Source organism: Neoarius graeffei, chromosome 8, assembly GCF_027579695.1.
Source record: "Neoarius graeffei isolate fNeoGra1 chromosome 8, fNeoGra1.pri, whole genome shotgun sequence".
NCBI classification, from domain to species: domain Eukaryota; kingdom Metazoa; phylum Chordata; class Actinopteri; order Siluriformes; family Ariidae; genus Neoarius; species Neoarius graeffei.
Window position 1 is genome coordinate 67,374,722 of NC_083576.1, and position 18,550 is coordinate 67,393,271.

At 40.4% G+C, this 18,550-nt stretch overlaps 1 protein-coding gene across 1 annotated transcript in view; it reads left to right on the forward strand.

Annotated features, from left to right (window-relative positions):
- The first annotated feature begins 9,911 nt into the window (after positions 1–9,911).
- psd2 (pleckstrin and Sec7 domain containing 2) overlaps positions 9,912–18,550 on the forward strand; it is a 56,706-nt gene continuing 48,067 nt past the window's right edge. Inside the window, exon 1 of the mRNA XM_060928064.1 lies at positions 9,912–10,291. Within this exon, the coding sequence (XP_060784047.1) occupies positions 10,242–10,291 (50 nt within the window). The 5' untranslated portion in view covers positions 9,912–10,241. The remainder of the gene's footprint in view (positions 10,292–18,550) is intronic.

Here is an 18,550-nt window from a genome sequence, read left to right on the forward strand (position 1 = left end):
GTGCTTGAGGGGCATTTATTTATTTATTTTGCAAGCATGCTAGTTAAGAAGCCTAGTTAGTCAAAGTCCCTCTCATGCCAGGGTCTGGTCTTCCCAGGCAGTCTCCTGTCCCAGTACTAACCAACTCTTTGAGGCGTATGGCTTCAGCGCCAATCTCCGTTTCAATAGCTCTCGGCTTCCCACCTATACAGCTAGGGTTACAGTGGGGGGCTAGTCCTTTGGTAACTACAAGAGTTTGACTTCCCTACTCACATCTGTATTGCAGCGTGCCTTGCCAAATGGTAGTAGATACCATTTTTATGGTGGTCTTTGGTATGACCTGACCGCGAGTAGAACTCGCGATCTTCCGGTCAAGAGACGGACACGCTAACCACTAGGCCAACTCGCGGTTCTCTAAGAAGCCTAGTTAAAAGTAAAAGTTTTATACTTTTATAGATTTGGCCTTAACTAGGCTTCTACAGGCTTGCTCCAAACGACACTACATTGTACTTATACAGTGTCAATAAAGGCATCTGATAGCTCATATCTTGCTTTGGGTCCACTTGTCCCCTTACATTGGTTGAAGTTTCATTGCGAATCACTACAAAGGTCTTCTGATTCAGGGACGGATCCAGCCCAACAATCTGACAGATGGACAAATATTTGCAGAAATATTTTCACTAATTTTACCAGATCACTATGGATTTTTGTTTTTAAGATATGCTAATATAAGTGGCATGGTGGTGTAGTGGTTATCACTGTCACCTCACAGCAAGAAGGTCCTGGGTTCAAGCCCAGTGGCTGACGAGGGCCTTTCTGTGTGGAGTTTGCATGTTCTCCCCGTGTATGTGTGGTTTCCTCCGGGTGCTCCGGTTTCCCCCACAGTCCAAAGACATGCAGGTTAGGCTAATTGGTGGCTCTAAATTGACTGTGAGTGTGAATGGTTGTCTCTATGTGTTAGTGGCTTGTCCAGGGTATACCCTGCCTCTTGTCCATAGTCAGCTGGGATAGGCTCCAGCTTGCCTGCAACCCTGTATAGGATAAGCAGCTACAGATGATGGATATGCTAATATACATTATCAAGTCAACACACCATGTACAGCGATGCTTCATTTATTAATATACTGTTTGAGCAACATTTTTGTATTGCGCACATAAATCACATTTAATAACAATGTAACAAGTTCATATGAATTGTAAAAGTTTTCTTTTAACTTTTACAATTAAATTGTTTGAAAAATAAACAATTAAAAGAAAAAAAAACTATTCAACAGTAACTCCAAGATATTAGCTAGGCATTCATAATACTGATATTATAAACTGTTATATAGTTTCCCTTTTCTTGTGTTTCTTGATGAAAAATGTTCCAAGTTCCCCTTGTTTCAATGTTTTCATCACTGATTGTTCTGCTGTTGTTGTATGGTAAAGCTAGTGGTAGAACGACCTCTTTCTGGAGCATTTTATTGGTTTGACCTAGATTCTTTTTCTCGGGTCACATTAAGCATCATGAGAATACAGGTAATTAGGTCACAAACAAACGGCAGCACGGTGGTGTAGTAATTAGCACTGTTGCCTCAGAGCAAGAAGGTCCTGGGTTCGAGCCCAGTGGCTGATGAGGGCCTTTCTGTGTGGAGTTTGCATGTTCTCCCCGTGTCTGCGTGGGTTTCCTCTGGGTGCTCCGGTTTCCCCCACAGTCCAAAGACATGCAGGTTAGGCTAATTGGTGGCTCTAAATTGACTGTAGGTGTGAATGGTTGTTTGTATCTATGTGTCAGCCCTGCGATGATCTGGCAACTTGTCCAGGGTGTACCCTGCCTCTCGCCCAGATAATGGATGGATTGATCAAACCAAAAAAACCCATTAAACGTATGGTTTTGTCATGTATAATTTGTACTCTGTTTTGACAATGCGTGCTCAGTCTATCAACTTTCAGTTTCTCCTTCAAACATATTTTAATGGAAAAATAATGATGGAGTAAATCATTCACTTTTTTCGTGTTCATTACACCTGCAACCGAGTCTGTAACATGCCTTCTGGTGACGTATTACGGAAACGTCACCAAAATGCTGGGCTAGCCTTGCTAGCACATTGATACGATTTGTCACCTGTTTTTCATAGCTAGTGTATGTTCCAATGACCTAACATTATCTAGGTTTGCCTGTATTATTCAGGATATTATTTCTTTGCTGATGTTATAGAAGCTATGCTGTTTTATTAAAATCAGGACAAAAGATCTTTAATGCTTTAGGTAATTTTATTTGGGGTCGAGTTTTACAGTAAAGTTAATGATACTCTGTCTTTTATTGCACAGGGTGTTTCACAAAATTTGACATCATTTCACGATCTAATAACTTTGCCAATTCTCGTTCAGTTGGCCTCAAATTTTAACAGCATGTGTGGAAACAGGTCAAAATGTTATGTTTAATGTTTTTTGTTTTTATCTTTTTAGGTATAGAAATGCCATGTCTCTCCAACTGCAATGCAGATTTGGACATGGCACAAAAAGTTCAAAGAGGAAGGCTGTCTGTGTGTGTGTCTGTGTCACAGGCGGCGCGCATATTGAAAATTTGTGAAATCGTTCATGGAATCCACATACCTTTGAATTTCTTATTCAATTTTTGAGGAATAAATCTTATATTGCTCAACATTAAGCCTGTTCAGTTCCATTTGCCCAGACTATAGAGTTTCTGGGATATTTACATCTCAAATAATATAAAATTTTTTAAAACACTCTGTATTATTAAAATCTATTGTTTTATTGTATTATTTATTGAATTCTGAAGGATAGAGAAGGCTGAGCTGTGTGGGTAGTGGTGGCTCAGCAGGTTAAGGTGCTGGGTTATTGATTGGAAGGTTGGGGATTCAAGCCTCAGTACTGCCAAGTTGTTGCTCTTAGGCAAAGCCCTTAACCTACCGGGTGGACGTTAGAAGAAGTAGTCTTACATCTTGTCTGTTTCTTTTTACCAAGGCAAATTGCATTTTTTGTGTCTTATTAACTTCAAGAAAGAGGAACAGAGAGGCTGGAGAGGGACTGACTGTTTATAACTGCTTTAACATAAGTGATAGCAACCAGTTCATTTTTGCTGATGCTTCATAATAATTATTCTATCCACATTCACTGGATATGAGCAATCGCACGCTCTGATTGGCGACTCTACTACTAAGATATCAGCTCATATACTGTGAGTAGAGAAAAACAAAATGGCAGAGTGTGTTGGTGAACTGACAGGATGAAATAAAAACTCTTCTTGAAAACAAAACCCCAAAAAATACAGAAGAAAGCAACAAAATATGGATTGAAAGTATTTGATGGTAAGAACATATTTATTTTTCAAGAATTATTATTATCGCATTTTTCACAAATTGCTACTGTCATTTTGCCGGCTTGTTTACATTCTAAGCAGAAATGATTTTGTCGGATGTTTTGTATAAAGTCTTTATTTATCGAATTTGCAAAAAATAAAAATAAAAATGCTCTGTTTCTCAAAATCCAGTGAATGTGGATAGAATAAAACAGTTATTCTAGTCAATCTCGTCATATATGGCTTATAGCTGACTCGGTGCTATGTGCCTCATCAGCTATCAGCTCATGTACGACTTGATTTTGTGGAATAACTGTTTTTATATATATATATATATATATATATATATATATATATATATATATATATATATATATATATATATATATATAAATAACTGTACATATGTCATTTATTCATGAATGACACATAAAACTATTTGTATACTTAAAAAATAATTGTTGGCAAATTGCTGTGCTATAAGAGGAATAAAACTCTTCAGGACATATTGTTAATGCATGGATCATGCCATACCGTGATAGATTTATTTCTGATAAGAGCAAGACCTATTGTGTTTTATATTCCTTACATTCTTAGAGGAAAGTATGATCTGTCAGCACTGTAAATGTTTTGTATTGAACTGTAAGACACATTGCTATCTATCCTATCTCCTTTCGGTGCTGCGTATCTCTCTTGCCACACCCTCTCAGTGTGTCTCAGTGATTATACACACACACTCAGGCAGTAAGAAAGAATATCAACAGAAGAGAACATGCTGTGATGTGCCACACTTTGATAGACATCAGACATCAGAATGATATCAGTTACATCAGTGTGTGTCATACAGGTTTCTACGTAAACCCATTTTGAGAGGCAAGTTAAAGTGTGTCCTCTTGCTGGATGAATCATTGCTTGATGGATATTTCTGAATATAGTTTTTATTTTACAAGAAACAGAGTTCAAAGGAAACTCAGATGGGGAGTGGAAGTGGGCAGAGTCTGCACTTTGGACTGGGCATGTTGCAGCTTCTCTGGGTGATTTCATTCCAAGATACTGTTCCTGTCATGGTTTTATCATCACTACAATCTTCATGGTGTTCCAGAAAAGAAGACTGAGAGTCATGTTCAATGCAGTGTGCATACAGTAATGTCTCTTTGTCTCAATTCTAAAAGACACCGTGAAAGTGACCTTGGTGTGCCTGGGCTTGTAGCCAGATCTGCACTCAAACAGCGGAAATAAGGCAGCATGTTAAACCCTCCAGGTCATTCACTAAAAGCCTGCAAGCCATAGGAGTCCATACTCCACCCCCTTCCTCTCTTTATTGTTGCCAGATTGGGTATATTTCACCTCTTCAGCTTAGTTTTGAGTGACGTGTGTGGGGATTGTATTTGTGTTGACAATATATTATATACTCTATTTCCAATGTATTTCCTTTGTTTTTGTGTAACTCACTTACATGTTATCAAACTTGAGTGAAAGTAACCAACAACCAGAGCTAGCAGATCAAACCATTTTACAAAATGGGGGAAATACTAATTTGTACATTTTTAACCACATAGTTTGATCAAATGGACATTATAGGCATTAAGCAGGCAATCTTATCCAAAGCGACATAAAACATACCCAGAGCAGCCTGGGGTTAGGTGCCTTACTCAAGGGCACTTCAGCCATTCCTGCTGGGCTAGGGAATCAAACCAACAACCTTACGTTCCTAAAGCTGCTTTTCTACCCATTAGGCCATGGCTCCCCCATAGTTCAGACTGTTTTATTCTGTGTGCTAGTAGACTACTAAACCCTCCTGGGTCCCCCATCCAGCCCAGGCCTAGTTCAGCATCCCTGATTATCAGCCTGCACTAACATAAGGAGGAATTAATTTCAGGTGTGGCGTATACCAACCCTTAGGGTACAACGAAATATACTAAATAAAAAGTCACTGTATGATTTGTACAGTTAAATTGAGAAATTTGATGAACTCATGAAATTTGAGTGGATGCCAGATAGTAGTAAGAGCTGTGAATTCATGAATTATTTAATTTCTTTGTTTAAGGTGAGTGGTGTAGTGGTTAGCACTGTCACTTCACAGCAAGAAGGTTCTGGGTTCGAGCCCAGTGGCTGACTGGGGCCTTTCTGTGTGGAGTTTGCATGTTCTCCCCGTGTCTGCGTGGGTTTCCTCCGGGTGCTCTGGTTTCCCCCACAGTCCAAAGACATGCAGGTTAGGCTAATTGGTGGCTCTAAATTGACCGTAGGTGTGAATGAGAGTGTGAATGGTTGTTTGTCTTTATGTGTCAGTTCTGTGATGAGTTGGCGAGTTGTCCAGGGTGTTCCCTGCCTCTCCGCCATAGTCAGCTGGGATAGGCTCCATCTTGCCCATGACCCTGCACAGGATAAGCAGTGATGGATGGATGTTTAAGGGCCCGTTTACACGAGGACGCTGTCGGGTAAAAACGACTAAATATTTTATCGGAAGTGCCTTTTGTCTACACGGGGACGGCGTTTCCGAGGCTGAAAAACAGAAAAAATTGAAAACGCCTTCCAGAGTGGATAAGTTAAAAACAGCCCCCGTTGCATATCCGTCTAAACTACCCAATACGCGAAACTCTGCTCAGATCTGCTCACGTCGGGTACGCGTTTACGTCATACATGTCATATACTGTGCATGCCAGCCCGGGAAGTAAGAAAGTAAGTAAAAAAGTAAGAGCATGTCTGATTACATCGATCCAATGGACCTTCAAGCTGCTCTGGCAGCTTTAATAAATGTCCAGGAGTCCTTCGAACATCTATACCGAATCTGCACATATACCGTTAATGAACAGAGGCGGGTATGCAATTACCTTTATGAATTTTTGGATACACCGATTCGTTGGAGGAAGTTTTTCTTAACCTCACGAGTAGCCATAGCCAGAGTAGTCAAAGTTTTCGCGGCGCAGATGTGCAGATCAGACAAGATGGAAGACGTTGCGCATGCGTGCAGACATAGCGGAGGTCTTTCACAGCACCACCTAGCCGCCTGGCATGCACATCCAATTGAATTCCACACATTTATGCGTCACCGTATAGACGCAAATTTCCTCCTTGAAAACGGTCATGTAGACGCGGAAAAAAGTGAGAACGAAAACAGACTTTTGCGTTTTTGTTTCAGACCGTCCCCGTGTAAAGTGGGCCTAAGGCACAATCTCTTCAGCTAATCATGCCATATTAATAATACACCTTTAAGACATTTCCACTGAAAATTATTAAAAAGAACATGCTAATGATAAGGTGGAAATTACATGTAATCTTAAAACCAGAACCTATGTTACTCCGATACAAGTGAAAGTTGTCCAGTCAAATTTTTACTTAAGTTAAAGTACTGAAGTACTTGCTTTTAAAAATACTTAAGTATTAAAAGTACATTTTCTGTCAACGCATTGTTGTATTATTGCCACAATGCTTACAAAACCTAAAGCCATGACCAAAGACAGAAATGTGAATTCACAAAATGAACGCATGCTGTGCCATCCTGGTGGTTCAACGTTAAGCTAGCTAGTCAGTGAAGCTCCACCTGACATGCTAGCAAACTCTTTTCAAACTCAAAATCATATTGGGTAGCTAACGCTACTAGAAAAAAAGAGATTTCTACATTCTGTTTATTTGGCAAGATTATGCTGAAACATTTCTGAAAGGATTTCAGATAAGTTAACATTAGTCATGTTAGCATAACTCCATTTTTACATGCTAACTAACAGTATCCAAGTTAACTAGCTATGTGTAAACGTTAGCCGTGGACAAGGCTGTGGCAACTTGGTGGGCAAATCCAGAGAAAGTCATTTGACTAACCAGACTGCATAGCTACATTTGCAATGTTATCGCTAGCTCTAAAAGCACAGACAACTTCATTGCAAGCTTTCTCTTGGAATAAAACGTTTATATACCTTGATATGCTTCCGCAGGTTGGACGGCAAGTTTTTATAGGCCGTGATGTGGTTCGTTTTCGACAAACAAAGCAAACATTTAAAACAAAACATATCTTTAATCCTTTCAGAAAACTAAAACATGGGTTCTAGGGAAAGCCATGGGTGTGTGCATTCCCCAGAAGAACCACTTCCTTCCATTCTGTCATCAACTGATTGTGTTCAAATAATGCTGTTGGGAAATCATTGAACTTGATTTTACACAGTCTATGGATGTGACGTGACCCTAGTGATTACTGATCAGCTGTCTCAGTGTCACCTGCAAAAAAACCAATCACGTTTTAGAAAAGAAAAGAAAAAAACATCCACTTTCAAAACCGCTTCATAGTAACGAGGTCCTTGACAGAAATATGTGAAGTAAAAAGTATATCATTTGCCTTTCAAGTGCGGAGTTTGCATGTTCTCCCCGTGTCCGCGTGGGTTTCCTCCGGGTGCTCCGGTTTCCCCCACAGTCCAAAGACATGCAGGTTAGGTTAACTGGTGACTCTAAATTGACCGTAGGTGTGAATGTGAGTGCGAATGGTTGTCTGTGCCTATGTGTCAGCCCTGTGATGACCTGGCGACTTGTCCAGGGTGTACCCCGCCTTTTGCCCATAGTCAGCTGGGATAGGCTCCAGCTTGCCTGCGACCCTGTAGAACAGGATAAAGCGGCTACAGATAATGGATGGATGGATGGATGGATGTAGTGAAGTTAAAGTCATAAGTTTCCAAAAAAAAAATACTCAAGTAAAGTACAGATACTCAAAAAGTGTACTTAAGTACAGTATTCAAGTAAATGTACAGTGGTGCTTGAAAGTTTGTGAACCCTTTAGAATTTTCTATATTTCTGCATAAATATGACCGAAAACATCATCAGATTTTCACACAAGTCCTACAAGTAGATAAAGAGGACCCAGTTAAACAAATGAGACAAAAATATTATACTTGGTCATTTATTTACTGAGGAAAATTATCTAATATTACATATCTGTGAGTGGCAAAAGTATGTGAACCTCTAGGATTAACAGTTAATTTGAAGGTGAAATTAGAGTCGTGTTTTCAATCAATGGGATGACAATCAGGTGTGAGTGGGCACCCTGTTTTATTTAAAGAACAGGGAAGTTAAAGTCATAAGTTTCCAAAAAAAAATACTCACACAAGTGAGTATCAAAGTCTGATCTTCACAACACGTTTGTGGAAGTGTATCATGGCACGAACAAAGGAGATTTCTGAGGACCTCAGAAAAAGCGTTGTTGATGCTCATCAGGCTGGAAAAGTTTACAAACCATCTCTAAAGAGTTGGACTCCACCAATCCACAGTCAGACAGATTGTGTACAAATGGAGGAAATTCAAGACCATTGTTACCCTCCCCAGGAGTGGTTGACCAACAAAGATCACTCCAAGAGCAAGGCGTGTAATAGTCGGTGAGGTCACAAAGGACCCCAGGGTAACTTCTAAGCAACTGAAGGCCTCTCTCACATTGGCTAATGTTAATGCTCATGAGTCCACCATCAGGAGAACACTGAACAACAATGGTGTGCATGGCAGGGTGGCAAGGAGAAAGCCACTGCTCTCTAAAAAGAACATTGCTGCTCATCTGCAGTTTGCTAAAGATCACGTGGACAAGCCAGAAGGCTATTGGAAAAATGCTTTGTGGATGGATGAGACCAAAATATAACTTTTTGGTTTAAATAAGAAGTGTTATGTTTGGAGAAAGGAAAACACTGCATTCCAGCATGAGAACCTTATCCCATCTGTGAAACATGGTGGTGGTAGTGTCATGGTTTGGGCCTGTTTTGCTGCATCTGGGCAGGACGGCCTGCCATGACTGATGGAACAATGAATTCTGAATTATACCAGCGAATTCTAAAGGAAAATGTCAGGACATCTGTCCATGAACTGAATCTCAAGAGAAGGTGGGTCATGCAGCAAGACAACGACCCTAAGCACACAAGTTGTTCTACCAAAGAATGGTTAAAGAAGAATAAAGTTAATGTTTTGGAATGGCCAAGTCAAAGTCCTGACCTTAATCCAACCAAAATGTTGTGGAAGGACCTGAAGCGAGCAGTTTATGTGAGGAAACCCACCAACATCCCAGAGTTGAAGCTGTTCTGTATGGAGGAATGGGCTAAAATTCCTCCAAGCCGGTGTGCAGGACTGATCAACAGTTACCGGAAACGTTTAGTTGCAGTTATTGCTGCACAAGGGGGTCACACCAGATACTGAAAGCAAAGGTTCACATACTTTTGCCACTCACAGATATGTAACATTGGATCATTTTCCTCAATAAATAAATGACCAAGTATAATATTTTTGTCTCATTTGCTTAACTGGGTTCTCTTTATCTACTTTTAGGACTTGTGTGAAAATCTGATGATGTTTTTGGTCATATTTATGCAGAAATATAGAAAATTCTAAAGAGTTCACAAACTTTCAAGCACCACTGTACTTCGTTACTGTCCATCTTTGCAAAGGTGCAATGAAAACTGGCTGTAAAATATTACACCACCGTTATGAGTGTCGTGAAAGAACTGGAAATGCAAGAACAGCATGAAGAAGAATGCAGACGCGTTTATGCAATGAGCCATTAAGCTGTGCCTCTGGCAAACAGTGATGAAAGAGCTGTTTGTGACGTGCAACATGCTGGAAAGTTTCTAACCAATCTGGCAACACACTGGACTTTAGGTGACTGGAGTGAGCCTTGGTTTATCTCGCTAAGCACAGCCGGATAAACACATCAGCTGTGCGCTGTGTACCGCGCTCAAAAATTTCTGTACCTCGGATTTGTTCCTATAAAAGCCTGTGTGTGTGTATGTTTTCGTGTAGGTCTGTGTGTCCGTCTCTGACTGACACTGACTGTGGAAACTATTTGAGCTCCGAAGTTGTTTTTTTTTTCCCCCCCTCCCTTTGGTCTTTGGAAAGACACTGATTAGTTCCCGGAGCTCCAGCGCGCGCTGATCGTGTTTCCACACCGCTTGTTGAACCCGTGAACATGGCTGTGTCATTAGTGTGCGATCTGCGCTGAAACGCGATGTGGAAAGAGGAGTACGATGTTCATTTCCACTTTCTGCTCGAGCTCCTGTAAGTACATCCTGTCTGTCAAAGCTGCACTATTTTACTTCACCATGTCTGAGCCTCCAAATATCTAGATCATTAAATGGTAATAATCTAGATAATAAATAGTCTTGAATCTTCGTTAAAATCTTTGTCATATTTTTACCTGTTTATTGAAACCACAGAAGTATTTTTAAATTATTATTATCCTTGAAATGTCTCCTATAGAATACAGTACACTGGGTTCTTTAGGAGGATTCAGTTCAGTCCTTCTCATGCAGTGATCATCACTTCATGTCTTTACTGAGACTACTTGAGCAGTTAATCACATAATATGGATTACTAGGCTTACACTTGTTGAATAGTATATTTATTGCATTTTTAAAAATTATTTACTGTTGGATCTCAAACGCATTAAGAAGGCAAGAAATTGCACTAATTAGCTTTTGACGAGGCACATCTGTTAATTGAAAAGCATTCCAGGTGACTCCCTCATGAAGCTGGTTAAGATAATGCCAATAGTGTGCAAAGCGTCATCAAGGTAAACGCTGGCTACTTTGAAGAATCTAAACTATGAAACATATTGGTTATTAAACACTTTTTTGTTTACCACATATGTTCCAGATGTTATTTCATAGTTTTGATGTCTTCAGTATTGTTCTACAAAGTAGAAAATAGTCAAAATACAGAAAAATCTATGAATGAGTAGGGGTGTACAAACTTTTGAGTGGTACTTTATAGAGATACTGGGGAGAGGGAGAGAGAGTGTCATGAACTGGATTCACCTCCTAGAGTTTCAGAGACTCACTGCTTTATGCAGATGATGAAACTTTAATATATTTATGTATAATAGATACATATTATAGTCTAAAGAATACTTTTATTAGATACAAAAACCTTATATCTACATTTATCAGCTATTTTAATAAATTATCCCAAAGATAACATGCGTACAAGTCCTGACTACTGCCAAGAACAGTTTGTAAGCCACCATTTACAATGTCCACCAATGGAAAGGCACTACTACTCCTACTCATATTACTACTTCGATTTGTACTCCTACTACTCCTACTCCTACTACTCTTACTCATACTACGACTACTACTCTGACTCCTACTCCTCCTATTCATACTACTCCTACTCCTATTACTACTACTCATACTACAACTACTACTTTGACTCTTATTCCTACTCCTCCTACTCCGACTCCTACTCGTACTACTCTTACTCCTATTCATACTCCTGCTCATACTGCTACTTCTACTCCTATTCATACTCCTACTACTACTTGTACTACTCATACTCCTACTACTCCTATTCCTACTTATACTCCTACTACTCATACTCCTACTACTCCTATTCCTACTTATACTCCTACTACTCATATTCCTACTTATACTCCTACTGCTCATACTCCTACTACTCCTATTCCTACTTATACTACTCCTAGTACTCCTATTCCTACTCATACTCCTACTACTAATCCTGTTTCTACTCATACTCCTATTCTTACTCATACTCCTACTCATATTACTACTCCTACTCAGATTACTACTCCGATTCGTATTTCTACTCATACTCCTATTCCTCCTACTCATACTTATACTCCTATTCCTCCTCCTACTCATACTACTATTCCTCCTCCTACTCATACTACTACTCCTATTCCTACTACTCTTACTCATATTCCTACTACTACTCCTATTACTACTGCTGACCAGATATTATTTGGTACACAGTTCCCTTGCTATCACTGATGCTGAACTGGTAGTGTGTATGGCACTGGGACAGGTCTATCAGATGGCGCAGTAATGCTTGGATTTCTAAAACATCAAAGCATCACTGCTGAGTTTGAGAAAAACAGTCTGCCAACCACAATATCCAGCTATAGAACAGCAGTCATGTGGTGAGAAACTGTCAAAAGGAAAAGGCAGAGGATGATTAACATTCACTGCACATGGAAATAAATGTCTACCGAAATATTATGGAAAAAATATCTCTCGTATCTAATTATACACCAACAATTTGTACTAACAAGATACACATGTCCAATAAAGTTGTCAGTAATAGTGTTTATACCACAGCTGTTGAATTCTCGAATCTGATTGGTCAGAAGGTGTTGATTAGTTCTCAGCAGCAGCTCGGACAGTCGTGCTGGATGTAATTCAAATCACAGGTTTATATTAATGTGCTCATTGTAATACAGTATAGTTTCTGTAGTAATAATTCTTTCATAGGGATTTGTATGGTGCATGTTCCACATAATCTTCGCCTAATAATAAACAGAATTAAAAAAACCCCAACCTCTTATTCGAGATTTTTTTTTTAACATTTATGGAAGGAGTCTCAGAGGCTGTCCACACAGCAACGGATTCAGGTGAATCTGATAAAACTGTTTATCGTTTCGGCCTGGCGTCCACACGGCACCGGCGTTTTGGGTGCCCCAAAACGAGAACGGGTTCCAGAGTGGAAAAATCTGGCAACGGCGCCGTTGCGAAGTCGTCTGGATGAGTAGAACGGATTTGTTTACGATGACGTCACAACCACATGACTAGAACAAGCAGCACTCTCGCTGTTTTGTATGAACCACTGCATTGCATTCACTTTTGTATACAGGTTTTCTTTTAAATAAACAAGTAACTGAACCCTTTCTTGAATTTCTTTTTTTTATTGGTTAAGACTGCTTTTCAAAATGTTCACATACAATATAAAAAGTTATATAAATTATATAAAAATGCTTTTCAAAATGTTCACACACAATAAGAAAATTAAGTCATATAAAACTATGCACACTAATAAAACTAATTTGTACACACAGAAGGCACGATTTCCTCGCGTAGTCGCAGCCATCTTCTTGTTGTTGTGTGTTTGTTCCTGTGAGTGCTTCATGCCGGGTAGAAGAAGGGGTTTATGCGCATGCGTCCTACTTCTCCTATTGTTCTGGTGTCTCCGATGGGACCGTCTTACAGCGCACGTAGAGGTGTGGCATGTGTATTGCATCATTTTCAGCAAGCGTTGCGTTGCCATATGTACCTGATATTTTACTGATCCGTTGCCCATGTGGACGCGATATTTTTTTTAATAACATCTCGTTGCCGTTGTCGTGTGGATGTAGCCTCAGGTGTCAGGTTTGTAACAGTCAGTGCTGAGTTTCCCAAAAGCATCGTAGCACAAAGATCATCGTTAAATGGTAGACTGAGCAGTATAATGAACACTTTCTCTCCTAGTTAAGATGCTCTTAGCATTAAGAGGCTTTTGGGAAACCCACCCCACCACAGGAAAGTCTTCAGGATGGAGCTTTATTCGTTGTTGTTTGTTTTTTGTTTATTTGTTTAAAAGAGCTACAACATAAATGGTAACAAGACACATAAATGATTTAAAAAATACATGTTCATTAATAAATTGCAAACCTTGGCATATTACTGTGGGAAAAGAGGAATTAAACACTTCAGGATGTTCTGTTATTGGACAATACCAACTTCTCGGTGGTTACAGTCAGGGGCGTAGCCATCATTTTAGAAGTGAGGGGGACAAATTGTTCAGAGGTCTATTGAGTGATTTATCATCCTTTCGCATTCAATTGCACCTCTCCTTAGCAGCTAAAGAACCACATAACCACAAACAGCACAGCACCAGGGAACCGACTTTAGTTCTTTAAAATGATATACTATCAAAATCTAAAGTCAAAATCTATAAAGTAAAATTTATAAATAGAATTAAGAATAGTAGTAGTGACATAGCTAGTTATATTTTCTTCTCACCTGTGACCCTGGGCGGCACGGTGGTGTAGTGGTTAGCGCTGTCGCCTCACAGCAAGAAGGTCTGGGTTCGAGCCCCGGGGCCGGCAAGGGCCTTTCTGTGCAGAGTTTGCATGTTCTCCCCGTGTCCGCGTGGGTTTCCTCCGGGTGCTCCGGTTTCCCCCACAGTCCAAAGACATGCAGGTTAGGTTAACTGGTGGCTCTAAATTGACCGTAGGTGTGAGTGTGAATGGTTGTCTGTGTCTATGTGTCAGCCCTGTGATGACCTGGCGACTTGTCCAGGGTGTACCCCGCCTTTCGCCCATAGTCAGCTGGGATAGGCTCCAGCTTGCCTGCGACCCTGTAGAAGGATAAAGCGGCTTGAAGAGATGAGATGAGAATGAGACCTGTGACCCTGCATAATCATCCCTGTTGGCCTCTGGTCCACTGTCTCCTCTCTCACCCTGCTCTTTCTATTGTGGCAATAAAGATTAAAAAATATGTGGAAAGCAACATTTTGAAATAGAATTAGGAATACAGTAATAATAATCAGCAAATTCATGTACTTTAAACTTTAACTACCACAAAAATAAATTAAATCTTTACAAAAATAACAGTCAAAGGAACACAAATACATTTATATTCTTATTTTCTACCCAGAAGTGAGTAATCTTAGAGTAGCCAAAATAATAACGTTACTCAAGTAAGAGTATTGTTACTTTAGAATAATATTACTCAAGTAAAAGTAAAACGTATTTTGCAACAAAACAACTCTTAAGAGTACAATTTATCCAAAAAGTTACTCAAGTAAATGTAACGGAGTAAATGTAACTAGTTACTGCCACCTCTAAGTTAGCTAGCTAGCGTAACTAACTAAATTGACATCTATTTGTCATCTTTTAGCTAAACATTATCTACATTCAACAGCATTACTCAACTTACACAGTTTGTTTGGAAAAAACTGTCTAAAGTCTTTAGCCTCTTGGCTGGTTTGCTGAACATACAGAAGCACTGCCCAGATCTGAATCACACCAAAGATACTCATACAATATTTTCGAAAGCGTCTCTGATCACACACGACAGCGGTGTTTGTTTGCCGCCTTAGCTCCGCCTGCTCATGATGCGTTTAAAGGCGGCTCGGAAAAACACGTTTCCACATGTTAAAAATGAATTGAGTGGTTGTAATGGCTGTAAAAAGTGCGGGGGACAGAGGGCACAAATACGGGAAGTGCGGGGGACATGTCCCCCACGTACCCCGCGTCCGCTACACCCATGGTTACAGTAACTTCGCTTCACATTAAGCCGCATCACACCATCCCATTTTTGATTATTTTCATACAACAACAGCACTCACCATCATGTTTCATTCATTTCATAGGACATGTAAACATAAAGAAGACTCCAGAGAGGAACTGAAGTGTAATTCAATAATAAATCAGAATTACAGAATCATATACACATTTTCTAGATAAGTGTTTCAGGAGGGCGGCACGGTGGTGTAGTGGTTAGCGCTGTCGGCTCACAGCAAGAAGGTCTGGGTTCGAGCCCCGTGGCCGGCGAGGGCCTTTCTGTGCGGAGTTTGCATGTTCTCCCCGTGTCCGTGTGGGTTTCCTCCGGGTGCTCCGGTTTCCCCCACAGTCCAAAGACATGCAGGTTAGGTTAACTGGTGACTCTAAATTGACCGTAGGTGTGAATGTGAGTGTGAATGGTTGTCTGTGTCTATGTGTCAGCCCTGTGATGACCTGGCGACTTGTCCAGGGTGTACCCCGCCTTTCGCCCGTAGTCAGCTGGGATAGGCTCCAGCTTGCCTGCGACCCTGTAGAACAGGATAAAGCGGCTAGAGATAATGAGATGAGATGAGTGTTTCAGGAAAAAAAAAGCCCTTCACTAATTGTAAAACATGTAGAACTGTGGGCAGCCATGACCTGAAGGTTAGAGAAGCAGCCTTGGGCAACCAAAGGGTTGCCCGTTTGATTCCCGGGATCGTCAGGAAAAACATGAGGGGGATTGATTGAATAAACAGCACTCCGCCCCCCCCCCCCTCCCCCCCCTCCCCTCCTCTGTATCATGGCTGAAGTGCCCTTGAGCAAGGCACCTAACCGCCAACTGCTCCCTGGGTGCTGTAGCATAGCTGCCCACTGCTCTGGATATGTGTGTGTGCTCATTGCTCACTTGTGTGTTCACAGCTTCAGATGGGTTAAATGCAGCGGAGGAATTTCCCTGTGCTTGTGTACATGTGACAAATAAAGGCTGCTTCTTCTTTTTCAAGCTGTAGGATGTAAAATTAGTTCAAAGCTAAAATGACAGCTGTTAGAGAACTGTTAATATCTCTGACGGCAATTGAGGAAACGTCAGTAGAACGAGCTTACTTCAAGATTTCTTGCAAATGCGTTGCCATATAATAGTAGCCATCTGCTTTGTAAACAGGAACAGATTGATGGTTTGGATGCTGTCACCCTTTGCTCCTCTCTACCAGTGAAGTGGATCATGTTTTAGTGAACAACTCCTTGCTGGAACACTGTCCTGACTGTTTTGAGATCTTGACTGTTACTTTCAAATCTAACCGTGACAAATTCAATATTTTTTTTGGTCCGTGAAGTAGTTACAGACACAAGTATTTGTGTGTTTTTATATAAAAAAAAGGGGAGAGAGATGATTTTGAAACAGAATTCTGTGTTTTAAAGCGGAACTGAAGTCATTTTTAAACTTACTTTATTTCTTAATTAACGTGCTATTCAATTACGTTTTTGGTTTTACTAACCTTATATCGTGACTCGTATTGGCATATTATATTACACTTATCGGCCTTTTCGGTTTTTAGCCATATTGAATGTAGTTCGTATGGTCCACGGCAGGCGTCGCTTATCCACGTGATCTTCACAAGACTTGTGCTAGACTTCAAACGAAGTTTTTCATTCCAATTTAGATTAATTTCAAGATTTGCCATCTTCATCAGTGATGGAGTGTCAGTCCTGCGCACTGTGGTACGTGCACCTGAAGGTGCGCCTTGGGCTGCGCGTGCGCCGAGCGGACTCCAGCACGCGCGCTGTGAACAAGATGCACCTGAGCTCAATTAAGGAACTGTCTGTTTTCCTATTTAAAGACTGTGCTGATGCATTTGCATCGCAAAATATTACGATACGCATGTACGCATTACCGAGCCTCTCTACCCGTTGTCTTGATTTCCTGTTTCACGATCCTTGTGCCTGTTTCTCGTTCTTGTCCTCGCTTAGCCTTTGATGTACTGTTTGTGCCTTGACCGACCCTTTTGCCCGTATTCTCGTTTTTGATCTAGCCTGCTGTTTTGGATTGTTTGCCTGTGTATATATTGTCTCACTGTATATATATATTCTGCATTTTATTAAACTGTATACTTCTGCACATGCATCCGCCTCCCTCGCGTACGCGACATGGAGATTATTCCATACGACTTCGAACCAACGTAGAGTAGAGAAGAGTTGGAAAGACGACAGGATAAGGACTAGTCCGTCACGCTGGTATTTACGTCATTACTGTCGCACAATTAAAACGTGCCAGATCAGGTGGTTGGTGGGTTTTCAAAATAATAAATACATGCATGTATTTTTATGATAAATACATATTATACTGAGCGCATTTCCCACATAATCCTTACTAAGGTTTCGGACAGTACTACAAAATGGCATCCCCACTATATAGTGCCCTATATAGTGAGTAGGGAGCGATTTCGGACACAGGGAAAACTTCCGGCTTGATTACGTCAGCATTCGAAGGAGGGCGTGCACGTCTTTTGACAACGTTGGCAGATGTTGGTCACTTTGATTTCTGCTGTACGTTTTACTTCTGTCCTACGAGGTCTCGCACAGGTCTCAGCGAATCTCGTTTACGGCCATTGCTTTGACATGGACTGGTATATTACAGAGCATATTTCTATGCTGCTTCCCTCTTTGCTAAACTCCACACACCCATACAATTATTATTATTTTTTTAAATACAAAATGACATGCCCAGCTCCACACCTTTAACCTGACTCACTCACTCACCCCGGGAGAGGGGGGTAGCATGCAACGTGCCAGCCACGAGGGCAGTGCTGCCTTCTGAGTCATGGACAAGCAGACTCATGTTTTAATGTGTAACTCCAGGCACATTCAGACATAAGGGAGTGTTTACAGTTTTCTTACAAAAGTGGCATATGTGAAAGAAGCCTGTAATAACCCATGCCTTTAAAAAAAAATTCTTTACACACTTACCTTTCAGTGGTATTGCTTCTCAGATTCTTAACATATAGTAAATGATTGTGTGGACATTTTTTTTGGTTATAAGTGCTGAGTTTCTTGGTGTTATTTTATACAACGTCGTACAGAAGTCACACAATGTTATTAGCTGTACTGTATATTACACAAAGCACTATATGTAGTGTAATTTACTGCAGTACTGAAGCACTACAATTTCAGTTCGGTTAGAAAATAAATTTCTGAGTTTCTAAAATGCTGCTTAAAATGCCTTAGTATTGTCAAGACAGTAAAGTCTGTGAATGTTGTCTACTACTTTAACATTAAGCAATACATAA